The sequence below is a fragment of the Mobula birostris genome, chromosome 3 (genome assembly GCF_030028105.1).
Source record: "Mobula birostris isolate sMobBir1 chromosome 3, sMobBir1.hap1, whole genome shotgun sequence".
NCBI lineage: Eukaryota > Metazoa > Chordata > Chondrichthyes > Myliobatiformes > Myliobatidae > Mobula > Mobula birostris.
Window position 1 is genome coordinate 69,849,771 of NC_092372.1, and position 14,870 is coordinate 69,864,640.

Below are 14,870 nucleotides of genomic sequence, written 5' to 3' on the forward strand. Positions count from 1 at the left end.
CTTTACCCATTCATCTTTACTACTGAAAACATAATGTGTTTTTAAAATAGACTCAGTCTTTCTCATATTTTTAAGTTTAGTCTTCTATTGACTAATATGGAGCCAGTACTGGCCTTTTGGCAAACTTTCTCCACTCTGTACAACATCCACTTACACCAACCCTGCTTCCTGTCAACAAGTCATCTTCCTATCCAACTGGTTCAATTCTTCCTATTGTTTATGCTTGTTTTTTTAAAATATCTAGCACCATTTATGTATCCAGATACAATGCTAGCCTTAATTTCGGTAAAGTATTTCCACCAATCTCTCACTTAATTTAAATGCAATGTACTGACTTCTGACAACCAATAAAAGAAAACTGAATTGTGGGTAAAATTGCTTCAGTTTCAGAAAGATGGAGAAGGATGAACTGGAAAAAGGATTTCATTTATTACATATAGAATTTTTATTTCTATATTTGTTGTCTCTGGCACAGGATATCATAGTAATTCAGTTCAGTTTATCATTACACAATTAACCTACATTTTTAAAGCAGTAGTCAGAATAATTTCTTATCCCTAAAGCAAACAAAAAATCCTATGGATGCTGGAAATCTGAAACAAAAACAGAAAATAGCAGAAATACTCAGCAGGTCAGGCAGAATCTGTAGAGAGAGAAATAAAGTCAATGTCATTGACCTCTCATCATCATTTCCACCTCTGTCTGACAACTTACTGTATTTTACGTGTAAGATTGTTTTGTGCTTTTCTGTGTTGTTTGTTCATTATTCTCCATGAAGGCTCAGTCAACTCAGTTTTAGACAACTGTTGCATTCCTGATTTTATTGAAATTGGTACATAATTAAACTGACTAAAGTAGCCTTTAATCTCATTAAATTATTCAACCTATAGAATATTGAATGATTTCTAAAACAAGCAATTTTACTAATGATTAGAAATGCTTACAATGCACAAATAATGTATGTGTAGGTCTATTTCAATTCACTGAACTAAATTTGTCCTTGTGTACAGTCTCTCGCTTGGTCACAATCTGCAATGATGCATATGAAGCCTGTGACAAAGCTCACGCCATTGTCATCTGTACTGAGTGGGATGAGTTCAAGGTAAAAGGAAAGATCTCGCCTAATAAAATTCTACTCGGAGCATTTCCAGTTCTCTTGTACGTGAGATATTTAATAAAAATCGTCTAGTCATCACAGCTTCAGAAGTTAAGATCAATTGGAGAACATGAGGATTTTCAAGAAGGCAGAAAAGAACTAGAGAAGTGAATTAGGAAAGCCAGGAGGAGCTATCAAAAGTCCTTGGCAAGTAGGATTAAGGTGAATCCCAAGGCATTCTATACATACATAAAGAGCAAGAGGGTAAGGCCACCCAAGGATAAAGAGGGGGATATTTGCTTGGACGCGGAGAATGTGAGTGAAGTACTTATTGATTTCTTTGCTTCAGTATTTAGCAAGGAAAAGGATCCAGAGGACCAGGAGATCAGTACTGAGTGTATAAATATGTTAGAGTGTTTTGAGGACAAGAAGGAGGAAGTGTGGGCCTCTTAATGAGTATTAGGTTGGATAAGTCCCCAGAGCCTGATGGAATTTACCCCAGGGAGCAAGAGACAAGATTGCTGGGCCCTTAACCAGTATCTTCATGTCCTCTAGGCATAGGTGAGGTCCTGGAGGATAGGTGAGTGGCTAATGTTGTACCTCTGTTTAAGAAGGGAACAAGGGAAGGTCTTGGGAACCATAGACCAGTGAGTTTCACATCAGTTGTAGGAAAATTGCTGGAGAAAATTCTTAGGGATAGGATATATAAGCATTTGGAAATCTATGGCCTAATTAGGGAGAGTCAGCATGGCTTTGTGTGGGGCAGGTCATGTCTTACCAACTTTTTGACAAGGTGACTATAGAGATTGATGAGGGTAGGGCAGTGAATGTTGTCTGTGTGAATTTTAATAAGGCATTTGACCAAGTTCTTCATGGGAGGCTCATCAAGAAGATTGAGATGCATGGGGTCCACAGCAAATTGGCTGCTTGAATTCAGAAGTGGCTTCCCCATAGAAGACGGCGTAATGACTGAAGAGACTTAGTCAAGCTGGAGGTCTGTGATTAGTGGTGTTCTGCAGGGATCTGTGCTGGGACCTCTGCTGTTTGTGATGTATGTAAATGACCTGAATGAAAATGCAGATGGGTGGGTTAGTAAGTTTGCAGGTGATATGAAGACATGGATAGCGTAGAAGACTGGCAAAAATTACAGCGTGATATAGATCAGTTGCAGATATGAGCAGAAAAATGGCAGACAGAGTTTAACCCAGATACATTTGAGGTGTTGCACTTTGGTAGGGAAAATGCAAGGACACAGTACACTCTTAATAGTAAGACCCTTAAAAGTGTTGCTGAGCAGAGAGATATTGGGATCCAAGTTCATAGCTGCATGAAAGTGGTTACACAGTTGATAGGGTGGTTAAGAATGCTTATGGAATACTTGCTTTTATTAGTCAAGCCATTGAGTTCAAATGTCAAGAGGCTATGTTGCAACTTTATAAAACTCTGGTTAGGCCGCATCTGGAGTACTGCATGCAGTCCTGCTCACCCCACTATAGAAAGGATATTGGGGCTTTGGAGAGGGTGCAGAAGAGGCTTACCAGGATGCTGCCTGGTTTAGAGGGCATGTGCTATCATGAGAGGCTGAACAAACTTGTTTTTTTTCCTTTGGAGCAGCAGAAGCTGAAGGGAGATCTGATATGGAGTTTTATAAGATTATGAGAGGCATAGATAGAGTAGACAGGGAATATCTGTTTGCCAGGGTAGAGATGCCTAATACCAGAGGGCATGTATTGAAGGTGAGAGGGGAAAGGTTCAAAAGTGATGTGAGGGTTAAGTTTTTTACTTGGAGAGTGGTGGATGCTTGGAATGTGCAGCCTGGTATGGTGGCAGAGGCAAAGAAGCTTTTAAGAGACATTTAGATGGACACATAGATGTGAGGAAGATGGAGGGATATGGACATTGTGTAGGTAGGAGGGATTAGTTTTTAACTTTTTAGCTGGTTCGGCACAACATTATGGGCTGAAGCGCCTGTTCCTGTGCTGTGCTGTTCTATGTTCTGTTATAAGGCACTGGGAACAGACAAGATGCCTCAGAAATATCAAGGAAATTATAGAGGAAACAGGCAATTGAAAGGGTTAACAAGTTCATGAGCTACATAAATCTTAAGTTTTTTTTAGAGATGAGGAACTGATGATACACTTTCATAAAACACTAACAAGGATAGAATTTCTAGATATATAAAAGTCAAGCTGTGTAATACAATGGGTTAAAGACTAATTTTATTTCTGGATCAGGCTCTGATTAAATAAGACTTCCCTTCTGTCTGCTGAAAGGGCACAGTGTGTAATAAATTTATAGTATCACACTGCCCCAATTTTGCATTAAATTAATAATCTTTGCAGTAATATAAGATGAAAAAGCATCACTGTGGTATATTCTGGATAGTGTTGGAAAGGGCTTAGATTGAGACATATTGATATTGTTAATGTTCCTTGATGTCACTAAAGTTCTGTTTACTTAATGACTACATTATTCTAGGAAGTATATATTGGAAATCGTACATTGGGAAGGAAAGCAGGGATCATAAAGTTATCAGCAATAGAAGAAGTAATAAGGATCTTTTATAAATTTGTTGGGAAGTTAAATGTTTTACTAGCAACAGTGGTGGAATCAGTATTGATGATAACTTAAAAATTGGAGACGTTTTGGAGAATTAAAACTAAAGAGTGTGGATAAAGAGAATGAACAAGGTATATGTTTCTTCACATAAATTCCCCAGGTTTTTTGAATAAATTAGCAACCTCCATTCCTGTAACATTCTTTAATAGCTGGATCAATATGTGTTGAAAGTTAGTTCTTGTTTCTGTGTCTTGTCAGTTTTTAGTGATGACAGTAGAAAACAGCCTTTGTTTTTGATTGAGGGCAAGAATTACTAAGCAATGAGAAATAATTTTATATTATTTTCCAAAATTTATACAAATTGATTGTTTTCCCCCTTTTGCAGTGTAAATATAAATCCATATTTCAGACAGTGAAGAGTAGGATGGATTAGGACAATTGCTTCAGAGCTAGAACCTTTGGAAGAACTGATATTAGGTAATATTTCAGAGAAGGAGAATCAGAGAGTATTACAAATCATTGCTTTCTGCCAGGTGTACGAACCAAAAGCAAAGACCTAGAATTAAAGAATACTTAATGAGTACTTTGCTTCAGTATTCACTAAGGAAAAGGATCTTGGAAATTGTAGGGAAGACTTGCAGCGGACTGAAAAGCTTGAGCATGTAGATATTAAGGAAGAGGATCTGCTGTAGCTTTTGGAAAGCATCAAGTTGGATAAGTCACCGGGACCAGACGGGATGTAACCCAGGCTATCATGGGAAGTGAGGGAGCAAATTGCTGAGCCTCTAGTGGTGATCTTTGCATCATCAATGAGGACTGGAGAGGTTCCGGAGGATTGGAGGGTTGCAGATGCTGTTCCTTTATTCAAGAGAGGGAGTAGAGATAGCCCAGGAAATTGTAGACCAGTGAGTCTTACTTCAGTGGTTGGTAAGTTGATGGAGAAGATCCTGAGAGGCAGGATTTATGAATAGTTGGAGAGGCATAATATGATCAGGAATAGTTAGCATGGTTTTGTCAAAGACAGTTCGTGCCTTACAAACCCGATGAAAAAATATTTTGAGGATGTGACAAAACACATTGATGAAGGTAGAGTCATAGATGTAGTGTATATGGATTTCAGCAAGGCATTTGATAAGGTACCCCATGCCAGGCTTATTGAAAAAGTAAGGAGGCATGGGATCCAAGGGGACATTGTTTTGTGGATCCAGAACTGGCTTGCCCTCAAAAAGCAAAGAGCGGTTGTAGACAGGCCATATTCTGCATGGAGGTCGGTGACCAGTGGTGTGCCTCAGGGATCTGCTCTGGGACCCCTACTCTTTGCAGTTTTTATAAATGACCTGGATGAGGAAGTGGAGGGAGGGTTAGTAAATTTGCTGATGACACAAAGGTTGGGGTGTTGTGGATAGTGTGGAGGGCTGTTGGAGGTTACAAGGGGACATTGATAGTTGCAAAATTGGGCTGAGAAGTGGCAGATGGAGTTCAACCCAGATAAGTGTGAGGTGGTTAATTTCGGTAGGTCAAATATGATGGCAGAATATAGCATTAATGGTAAGACTCTTTGCAGTGTGGAGGATCAGAGGGATCTTGGGGTCTGAGTCCATAGGATGCTCAAAGCAACTGCGCAGGTTGACTCTGTGGTTAAGAAGGCATATGGTGCATTGGCCTTCATCAACCATGGGATTGAGTTTAAGAGCTGAGAGGTAACGTTGCAGCTATATAGGATCCTGGTCAGACCCCACTTGGAGTACCATGCTCAATTCTGGTCGTCTCACTACAGGAAGGACATGGAAACCATAGAAAGGGTGCAGAGGAGATTTACAATGATGTTGCCTGGATTGGGGAGCATGCCTTATGAGAATAGGTTGAGTGAACTCGGCCTTTTCTCCTCGGAGCGACGGAGGATGAGAGGTGACCTGATAAAGGTGTACAAGATAATGAGAGGCATTGATTGTGTGGATAGCCAGAGGCTTTTCCCCAGGTCTGAAATGGCTAGCATGAGAGGACATAGTTTTAAGGTGCTTAGAAGTAGGTACAGAGAAGACGTAAGGGGCAAGTTTTTTACGCAGGGAGTGGTGAGTGTGTGGAATGGGCTGCTGGCAGCGGTGCTGGAGGTGGATATGATAGGGTCTTTTAAGAGACTCCTGGATGGATACATGGAGCATAGAAAAATAGAGAGCTATGGGTAAGCCTAGGTAGTTCTAAGATAGGGACATGTTCGGCACAGCTTTGAGGGCTGAAGGGCCTGTATTGAGCTGTACATTTTCTATGTTTCTATGAATATATCAGAATGCCATTGCTTTACCTTGTGAATGGTCAGTGCAAAGGAGAACAAAAATTACTTTGAACAAAGTGAAGTGGGAAATTGATAATCATTAATTTAGACGAATGGAGTTTTTTGGGTAGCAGGTCCAGAAATTGCGAAAGTGACAGGTGGTAACACAAACTTGAAAATTGCCTTCATAGTTTAGAATTCTTCTGATGTGTATGTATCTTTGCTTCACAGCTGCTGGATTATGAACTCATTCATAAGAACATGCTAAAGCCAGCTTTTATCTTTGATGGCAGGCGTGTTCTAGATGATCTACATCCAAAACTTCAGAAACTAGGATTCCAGGTATAAAGAAATTGAATTTCTCTCACTAATAGGAAAACATATTTTACAGATTATCTCTTTACTGAACAGTATTGAAATCTTTTTGAAGCAGAAGTCAGACCATCTTGAATTTGTCTGTTTCATGAAATGTTGTTTGAACCTTCACTTCCAGGTGGAGACCATTGGCAAAAAGGTCACAGTTCAGAGGATTCCTTTCACACCCACGGCTGAAGTCCCTAAGTTCAGTCTACAGGAACCTCCACCGAAGAAAGTCAAGTTGTAAATTCAGAGAAATATGCTGATTTGTCTTTTTATGAGTAATTTGTCTTGTATACATATAGGATAAATGTTAAACTTTATTTTTAAAATGAAATTTTAATAAAACAAAATACAAGAAACTATTAAAAGACAAACACTTGCTAGTATATTTTTACCCTGATTGTAGATTTATACTGACTGGACTGATGTTTTCCTTCCTATAACTTTTCTTCTCTCTAAAGTTGCTGATTTGCAGGTGCTACCTACTTCATCCTAATTCTTTGGCAGACATTTCCAGCAGGCTGATTCCATATATTTACACTTTCCAGCACGAACACTTGAATTTTCTCTCTTTCCTCATCCAGGGATTCTGAGGAATGTAGTGCCCTTACTGCCATTATATAAACAGAAAATGCTGGAAATGCTAAATCGGTCAGGAGGGATTCCCAAATTAATACCCCCTCTCTTTGCTTCTTGTAGGGATTGTTCTCTCCATGATTCCCTTGTCCATCCACCCCTACCCACTAATCTCCTTCCTGACATTTATCCCTGCAAGCAGCCAAAGTGCTACACCTGCCCATTCACCTCCTCTCTCACCCCTATTCACCTCCCTTCTCACCCCCATTCACCTCCCTTCTCACCCCCATTCACCTCCCTTCTCACCCCCATTCACCTCCTCTCTCACCCCCATTCACCTCCCTTCTCACCCCCATTCACCTCCCTTCTCACCCCCATTCACCTCCCTTCTCACCCCCATTCACCTCCTCTCTCGCCCCCATTCACCTCCTCTCTCATCCCCATTCACCTCCTCTCTCACCCCCATTCACCTCCTCTCTCATCCCCATTCACCTCCCTTCTCACCCCCATTCACCTCCTCTCACCCCCATTCACCTCCTCTCTCACCCCCATTCACCTCTCTTATCCCCATTCACCTCCTCTCTCACCCCCATTCACCTCCTCTCTCACCCCCATTCACCTCTCTCACCCCATTCACCTCCTCTCTCACCCCCATTCACCTTCTCTCTCACCCCCATTCACCTTCTCTCTCACCCCCATTCACCTCCCTTCTCACCCCCATTCACCTCCCTTCTCACCCCCATTCACCTCCCTTTTCATCTCCTCTCTCACCCCCATTCACCTCCTCTCACCCCCATTCACCTCCTCTCTCACCCCCATTCACCTCCTCTCACCCCCATTCACCTCCCTTCTCACCGCCAATCACCTCCTCTGTCACCCCATTCACCTCTCTCATCCCCATTCATCACCTCTCTCATCCCCATTCATCTCCTCTCTCACCCCCATTCATCTCCTCTCTCACCTCCATTCACCTCCTCTCTCACCTCCATTCACCTCCTCTCTCACCCCCATTTAAGGCCTCAAATAGTCTGTCCAGGTGAGGCAACACTTCACCTGCAGATCTGCTGGGATCATCTATTGTGTCCGGTCCGGTGCTCCCGATGCGGCCTCCACTGTTGAGTCTAGTTGTAAATTGGAGGACTGCTTCATCGAGTACCTCCATTCCATCGGCCGAAAGCAACTTCCCAGTGGCCAAACATTTTAATTCCGATTCCCGTTCTGATGTGTTGGTCCATGACCTCTTCTCGTACCACAATGAGGCCACCCTCAGGGTGAAGAAGCATTACTTTATATTCCATCTGGGTAGGCCCCAACCTGATGGCATGAATATCAATTTCTCCTTCTGGTAAAGAAATGTTTCCCTCCCCCTCTTTGGCCTCTTACCTCTTCTCACCTGCCTTTCACCTCCCTCTGGGTCCACTCTCCTCTCCTATCAGATTGCTTCATCTCCAGCCCTTTACCTTTCCCACAACCTGGCTTCACCTATCACTTTCTAGCTTTCTTCTTTCCCTCCTGCCACTTCTTAATTCTGTCATTTTCCCCTTCCTTTCCAGTCCTGAAGAAGGGTCTCAGCCCGAAATGCCGACTGTTTATTCATTTCCACGGATGCACCCTAACCTGCTGAGTTCCTCCAGCATTTTGTGTGAGTTATCCTGGAAAGGAAATGCAGTGAATTAAACCACAATCGGAAAGCAGATTAAATTTTAAATCGAACAAGCAGGAAGATGGTCAGCAGGCTGGGCAACATTTCCATAGATGCTGGCCTTCCTGTTTTTATTTCAGTTTCACCATTTGTAGTTTACAGCAACCTGGACTGAAATCAAATGATTCACACATGGAGCTTCCCAGCCTATATGATGCCACAGTACCAAATTAACCCATTATTTGTGTAACACTTAATGTGTAATTAGTCTTGTTAAATCCTGAATGTAATACTTACTTTAAAGTTGCCATCTTGTCCATAATGTAAACACAACTTTGGATATTTTAAATGATTTCAGAATTCAAGTTAGAAATCGAAGAAAGGCTAGTGATGACATCTCTAAAATCTGAATTAATACTACACAGACTCTGATTGTGGTTTGATTAAGTGGTAGCAATCACCAACCTGTTTACTGAATTGGCCAATATAGGGTGTGAGATAAATACAATGAATGGATTCATTAGATAAACATCACAGCCATGCTCTAAACACCTAAACATGGAGAAATGGTTTAAAAGTCAGCCTTTTTCTCTTTTTTAAAGCAGCTTTTAAACCATAACTTTGTATTTGAGTGTGGAAAACTGGAAATGATACTTTGTTAACATCAGTAACTAGTCATACAGAATTTTCCACACATGTGATGAGACTCAGCCATTTGGAACTAGTATTTCAACATCACCAGTCCCCATGGTTAGCATTCAGTTTAAAGATCCAACCACACCATTGAAACAATTGTATCATTTGCTGACAGTTTTCACTGAGATGATCTTATGAAGCCACTTTGTGTTTAACCTTGTTCATCGGGAATACATTTAGAGGAATGAAGCAGTAATTTTAAATGGATATAAAGCCATGGCTAGCAGTTCATGATTTCCTGATAGGCAGTTCCTGCCATAAAGCCATCTGCTGTGAGCACATTTTGTAACATTTTTCTCATTGATGGAATAATTCTGGGAAACCAGTTCTGTTTCAACTGATGGGCACTCAGGGTACAAGAATTTCTATTATGTGACATTAATTCACTCAAGATACATGGATTTGAGACTCTTCAAAAACAGATTGTTGTAACATTAATCAGTATTATCACCTCTAAATCAACATTTATATGACTGTGAAATGGTCATAACATTAAACTTCATTAAAACGTCCTAATAACTATTTTCATATCCAATGATAGAATTGTTTTGTTCAATTCTTGCTAACATGAAGGGTGTCATTTGCATGGAAGGTCCATTTATTAACTCTAACTTGAAGGAGAATGGCTACAGATGCTCAGCTGGGGACATGTAAATGCCATTGTAGCAAATAAAACAACTTTGAATCTCCAACACCAGTCTTATTCATATTATTGTTAATTAGGGCTGATATAAACTTTCAATTTTTTGATCACTTTCTACCATTGGTCTTTTGATCAATGTAATTATGAACCAATCATCTTACTATTTCATAAAAGTAATTGAAAAACTGCAGTCAAAGATCAAAAGTGAAAAGGAGATCAAATCAAAATTAATTATTGTGTCTCAGGATGTTGAGAAAAATTTGTTGTGTTTTATAGTCAGGTCCATTCAGATTAGAATCGCCTTCCACATGAGAAAAGTATTGATGACTTCATTATCACATTCTGAAAGTGTTGACTCAGATATACAGTAGTGGTATCTATGAAAATCAATCATAACTGATTTGGAAAACAGATGTACCTTAGTACCTCAAATTCTGTGTTCAGACTTCTCCAGCCAAGTTATGAGTTCGTAATATTCTGTATTATGGTTACATGGAGCTTAGAAAAATAGAGGGCTATGGGTAACCCTAGGTAATTTCTAAAGTAAGTACATATTCGGCACAGCATTGTGGGCCAGAGGGCCTGTATTGTGCTGTAGGTTTTCTATGTTTCTAATTTACACTAGTGCACTTAGTGAATATGACTTGCACTTCATTCATTTTTCTAAAGGATTATAAATGTATTTGGCGTCAGTTCTTTATGAAATAGCAGACTGGATCTTGTTGGCTATTGTGAAACCACTGGCATTTAACCACTTAGACAGGAGGAGTCCCAGACCTCTGCATGTGTGGCAGTTCTGGATTTACTGGCAAACTCAATACACCAAATTTACAATCTGTATTTTACCAGGAGTCTTCACCACAGAAAGTAAGCATTTTTCCCTGTCTTCAGAAGTTCTGGTCCAACTGGAACCTCTCTATACTCTCTCATCCTTTCTAGTTCCATTCATCATGAACTGCTGACATCCACTTACTCCAGCTCTCCTTCCGAACATATAGCTTTCCACTCAGTAAGGTCAACCCAAATATGATCATTAAACCTGCAGACAAGTTTGTGAATTGACCTCTACCTTGCAAAGGAAGAATTCTAACTATATAAAACTTACACACCTCACTCTGACCATAAATCCATCACAGGTCATTAAGCCATCTTTTTCCCAGTCAGTGAACAATTTCTTTCGGAGATCTTCCCTTCATCATTCTAATGATTCCCTGAACATCATTTGTTTTGAGTTCCTTGCCTCTATTCACACACAGTAGTGTCCCAATGGACCTTTTATATGTCTGTCTTTGTCCCTCAAAACTTTCATCTTGCTTTCACAACATTGTGATATTATTCATTCTCCCTTTGTCCAGTCTCTTCACTCCATTTGTAATGGTTTTCATGTCCTCAGTCATCTATTTTCCTGGACCAAATCTGCTTCTTTCCACTGTGCATATCCAATCCCTCTACACCTTATCCCATATCAGGAGACCTCTTTCTTATTCCTTGAACAGAGGTCCAATCAGTCATGCTACTCCACCATCCTCCTCTGGTGGAACCACCAACATGTCATCTGATCTCCACAAGCCTCCTTTTTAGTTCCCTTTGACTCTGTTGAATTCTTTACAATTTAACACTGGTTATATTGCTCATTTTTCCTAGCTCTAATTAATGGTTTTGGACCTGACCTTAATTAGCCTCTCTACAGAAGCTGCAAGACCTGTTGTATGCTTCCAACATTTTCTGCTTTCATCTCCTTCTTCTTCTTCTTCTTTCTTCTTCTTACAGAAACATCTGCATGATGCTAAGCTAGGGCACATCATCAGTGATGTTACCTGGGATCATCAGGTGTTTCGGGTCTTTCAACATCATGCACCCTCGCCCAGGCGACCCGACCGGGGTTGATCAGGCCCCGGTCTGTGCCCCAGCAGTAACCCACGAATCTGCCCCCTTTATCCAGAGCCATCTTTACGCTTTCTCTGCTGTATCTGTGGTGGTAGAAATGGCTCTCCTTCATCTCTCTCCCATGATTCCAGGTGCAGTGTATACTCTGCGGAGCGACTGGCCTGTAAAGCCACGACACCCGACCTCCATGGGCCAACACTTTGCTCTCCAGGCTCTTCTTTGGCATTTGTTCTTCCGATCATCATACTTGGTTCTTTTTGGCTCGTAGGCCTCTTCCATGCGTTCTTCTCATGGCACGGTAAGCTAAAGCATAAGAACGTTGTTATCCTGGGGTGTCACTTTTCAGATATATTTAAAAACCTCTAAAATATGTAACAAGAGGATTGAGCCTCCTCACTGCATTGTCAGAGGTGCTGGCTGTACTCAAGTCTATGCCTCTAGACTCTGTGATATGGAGGACCAGCAAGAATGACTCTCCATTCATTTGAGAAGACTATTATTGTAATAAATTTGAATTATGATGCACTTTCCCTTGATAATTTGCTTCTTTCTCCTGCCTGAGGGTTTAAAATTTGTTGCCGAAACATAATTCTACTGATTCTAATCAACTACAAGGCCTCTCCAAATAAGTGAGCCTAGGCAGGGAATACCACATATAGGGGAATAGTTACAGGTGTGATGGATATGCACTTCCTATACTCCTTGATCGTTAGCCAATCTTGGCTTTCTAAACAGAGCATCTGCCACTTGTAAGATCAAAACTGTTGTGAATAAACTTCTAACTATATTGCTTTGTTTAACTCATTGTCATTAACGGAAGTCAGTCTTTAGTTCTTAAAATGAAAATGGAAAGCAATAATCAGTTTGAAGTTAAAACTAAATACTGTCTATAGAGCAGCTTTGCAAATTAGCTGTATGGAGCCTCAGACTTGCTGGCTCATACTACAAGTCTTACTGCTTGAGAGATGCAATATAAGACAATGGGTTGTTTAATTTGAATTGTTTTGAAACGAAAACCTTGTCTCTAAGTTGCTTTGTTCAAGAAAACTTATAGGCAAGATGGATAATAACATTTAGCACATCAGTAACTGATGTGCTTATAGTTGGGAATTTTACGTACTCAATTTAGCTTTACAGCATTAGCTGATATCAATGCCTCCAGAAAGGATATTTGAGAAAATATATGTGTGAAGTCACCCAAGTGGAAGAAAAACAGTATGAATCTAAAGACCAATTTAGGATTATGAGGAAAGGAGTAAAGAATATAAACTTGGAAGAAAAATAGGGTGAACTAGAATTGATTCCTCCAGCCTCAGTTTTTATGACAATTTGTTCGTCTGCAATTTGTTGGTATGTCTTCTTATAGGAATAGTATCTTGCTTTGAAATTCCTTTGTGAAATTTGTGTTTAAGAAATGATTTGTGATCTGGATGTGTTTAACATAGAAATTTTCTAGGAGTTTTAAATTTGTTTTAAGCGTGTTGCTTGGATTTAAATGTGCGTTGCTGAAAATAAATGAACTGTGTTTTAAACAACCTTGTTAGTTGGAAGTATCTTCTCCTTGGTAGGGAGAGGAAACCCACCACTTGAATATTGGGTATAGGCAGCTAAACTCACCATGGAGAATAAACAGAGGGAAGTGAACAAGTCTCTGAAGATCGGGTAGATGCAGTATAGTCTCCTTTTAGTGAGAGTATTCATGGCTATTTATATCTGACAGAGCTGAAGGTCTTCGCCTGAGTTTAGAACTTTATGGACAGCACACCCAATACAATCACACAAAGATGTAATAAGTATAGCAGAAGTATAAAGAAGAGATTGCATTTTATATAATTTATACTTTTGCCAGAGTCATATAGCACTATGGCTCAGAAGTCTGTGGCGAACTGTTATTCTGTTTTGTCCCATCGGCCCACACCTGGACCATAGCTCTCCATACCCATCCTATCAATACACTTGCACAAAATTCTCTTAAATGTTGCAATCAAGCCCACATCTACTATTTCACTATTTCGTTGGTAGCTCATTCCGCACTTGCACCACTCTCTGAGTGAAGAAGTTCCCCCTCAGGTTCCCCTTAAGTTTTTCACCCCTTTAACCCATGACGTCTAGTTCAAGTCTTACTCAACCTTGGTGGAAAGAGCCTTCTTGTTTTTGTCTTATCTATACCCCTCATAATTTTATATCCTCTTTCAAAACTCCTCTCGTTCTCCTACACTCTGGGGAAAAGTCCTAACCCACTTAACCTTTCCCTATAACTCAGGTTCTCAAGTCCTTGTAAGTTTTCTCTCTACTCTTTCATTCTTATTGATATCTTTCCTGTAGGTTGGTGACCAGAACTGCACACAGGAAGGAGGTCAAGACCGCGTGAATCTCTTCTAAAAAATTAAGAATATTCTTAAGAGGAAAATCAAGGGGGCAAAGAGTGTACGAGGTGGATCTGACAGGTAAAGTTAAAGAAAATCCCCATAGCTATAATAGGAGTAAAAGGATGGCAAGGGAAAGAGATCAGCAGGGCCTCTTGTCTTGAGCTGCAGGAGACAGCATCTGCCATGAGCTTCCAGCACCGCAAACTTGCCGGTGCAGCATCCTGGAAGCACCCGACCATAGCCGACTCTTGAGTCCGTCCGAAAACTTCGAGCCTCCGATCAGCCCTCCGACACCAAGCACCAGCTCTGCCGAGCGCTTCGACCCTGACCTGGCAACAGGCAATGTGCAAAGCCGAGGATTTGGGGCCTTCCCCTCCAGAGATTCTCAATCGCACAGTAGCAGTGGCAGCGAAGCAGGCATTTCATAAGTTTCTCCAGGTGTCCCTCCGTACTTCTCACGTTCGTCTCCATCAAATCAGGATTGTGCACAGCCCCTAGTTAACACATACAATATCATTTTGGAGCAACCAAGCACGCTGTGTCACGCCGCCATCTTCTCCTCACATCAGTACATAAATGATTTGGATGCAAATACACAAGGTTTGATCAGTAAGCTTGCAGAATCCCCTTCAATCTATAATAATCTTTAGTATTGTCGATAGTAAAGATTATTATTTGTAGATCAAGGTGGAGCTTGATCAGTTACAGAAGTGAGCTAAGGAGTGGCAAATGGATTTCAATACAGATAAGTAAGGTGATACATTTTGGAA

The 14,870-nt window shown here is 40.7% G+C and overlaps 1 protein-coding gene across 3 annotated transcripts in view; it reads left to right on the top strand.

The window, feature by feature from the left end:
- ugdh (UDP-glucose 6-dehydrogenase) overlaps nt 1–6,652 on the top strand; it is a 38,366-nt gene extending 31,714 nt beyond the window's left edge. For all 3 annotated transcript variants that reach the window (XM_072252843.1, XM_072252845.1, XM_072252844.1), the window contains 3 exons: nt 1,011–1,102; nt 6,159–6,269; nt 6,421–6,652. In XM_072252843.1, the coding sequence (XP_072108944.1) occupies nt 1,011–1,102; nt 6,159–6,269; nt 6,421–6,531 (314 nt within the window). In that variant the 3' untranslated portion in view covers nt 6,532–6,652. The remainder of the gene's footprint in view (nt 1–1,010; nt 1,103–6,158; nt 6,270–6,420) is intronic.
- Nucleotides 6,653–14,870: the final 8,218 nt, after the last annotated feature.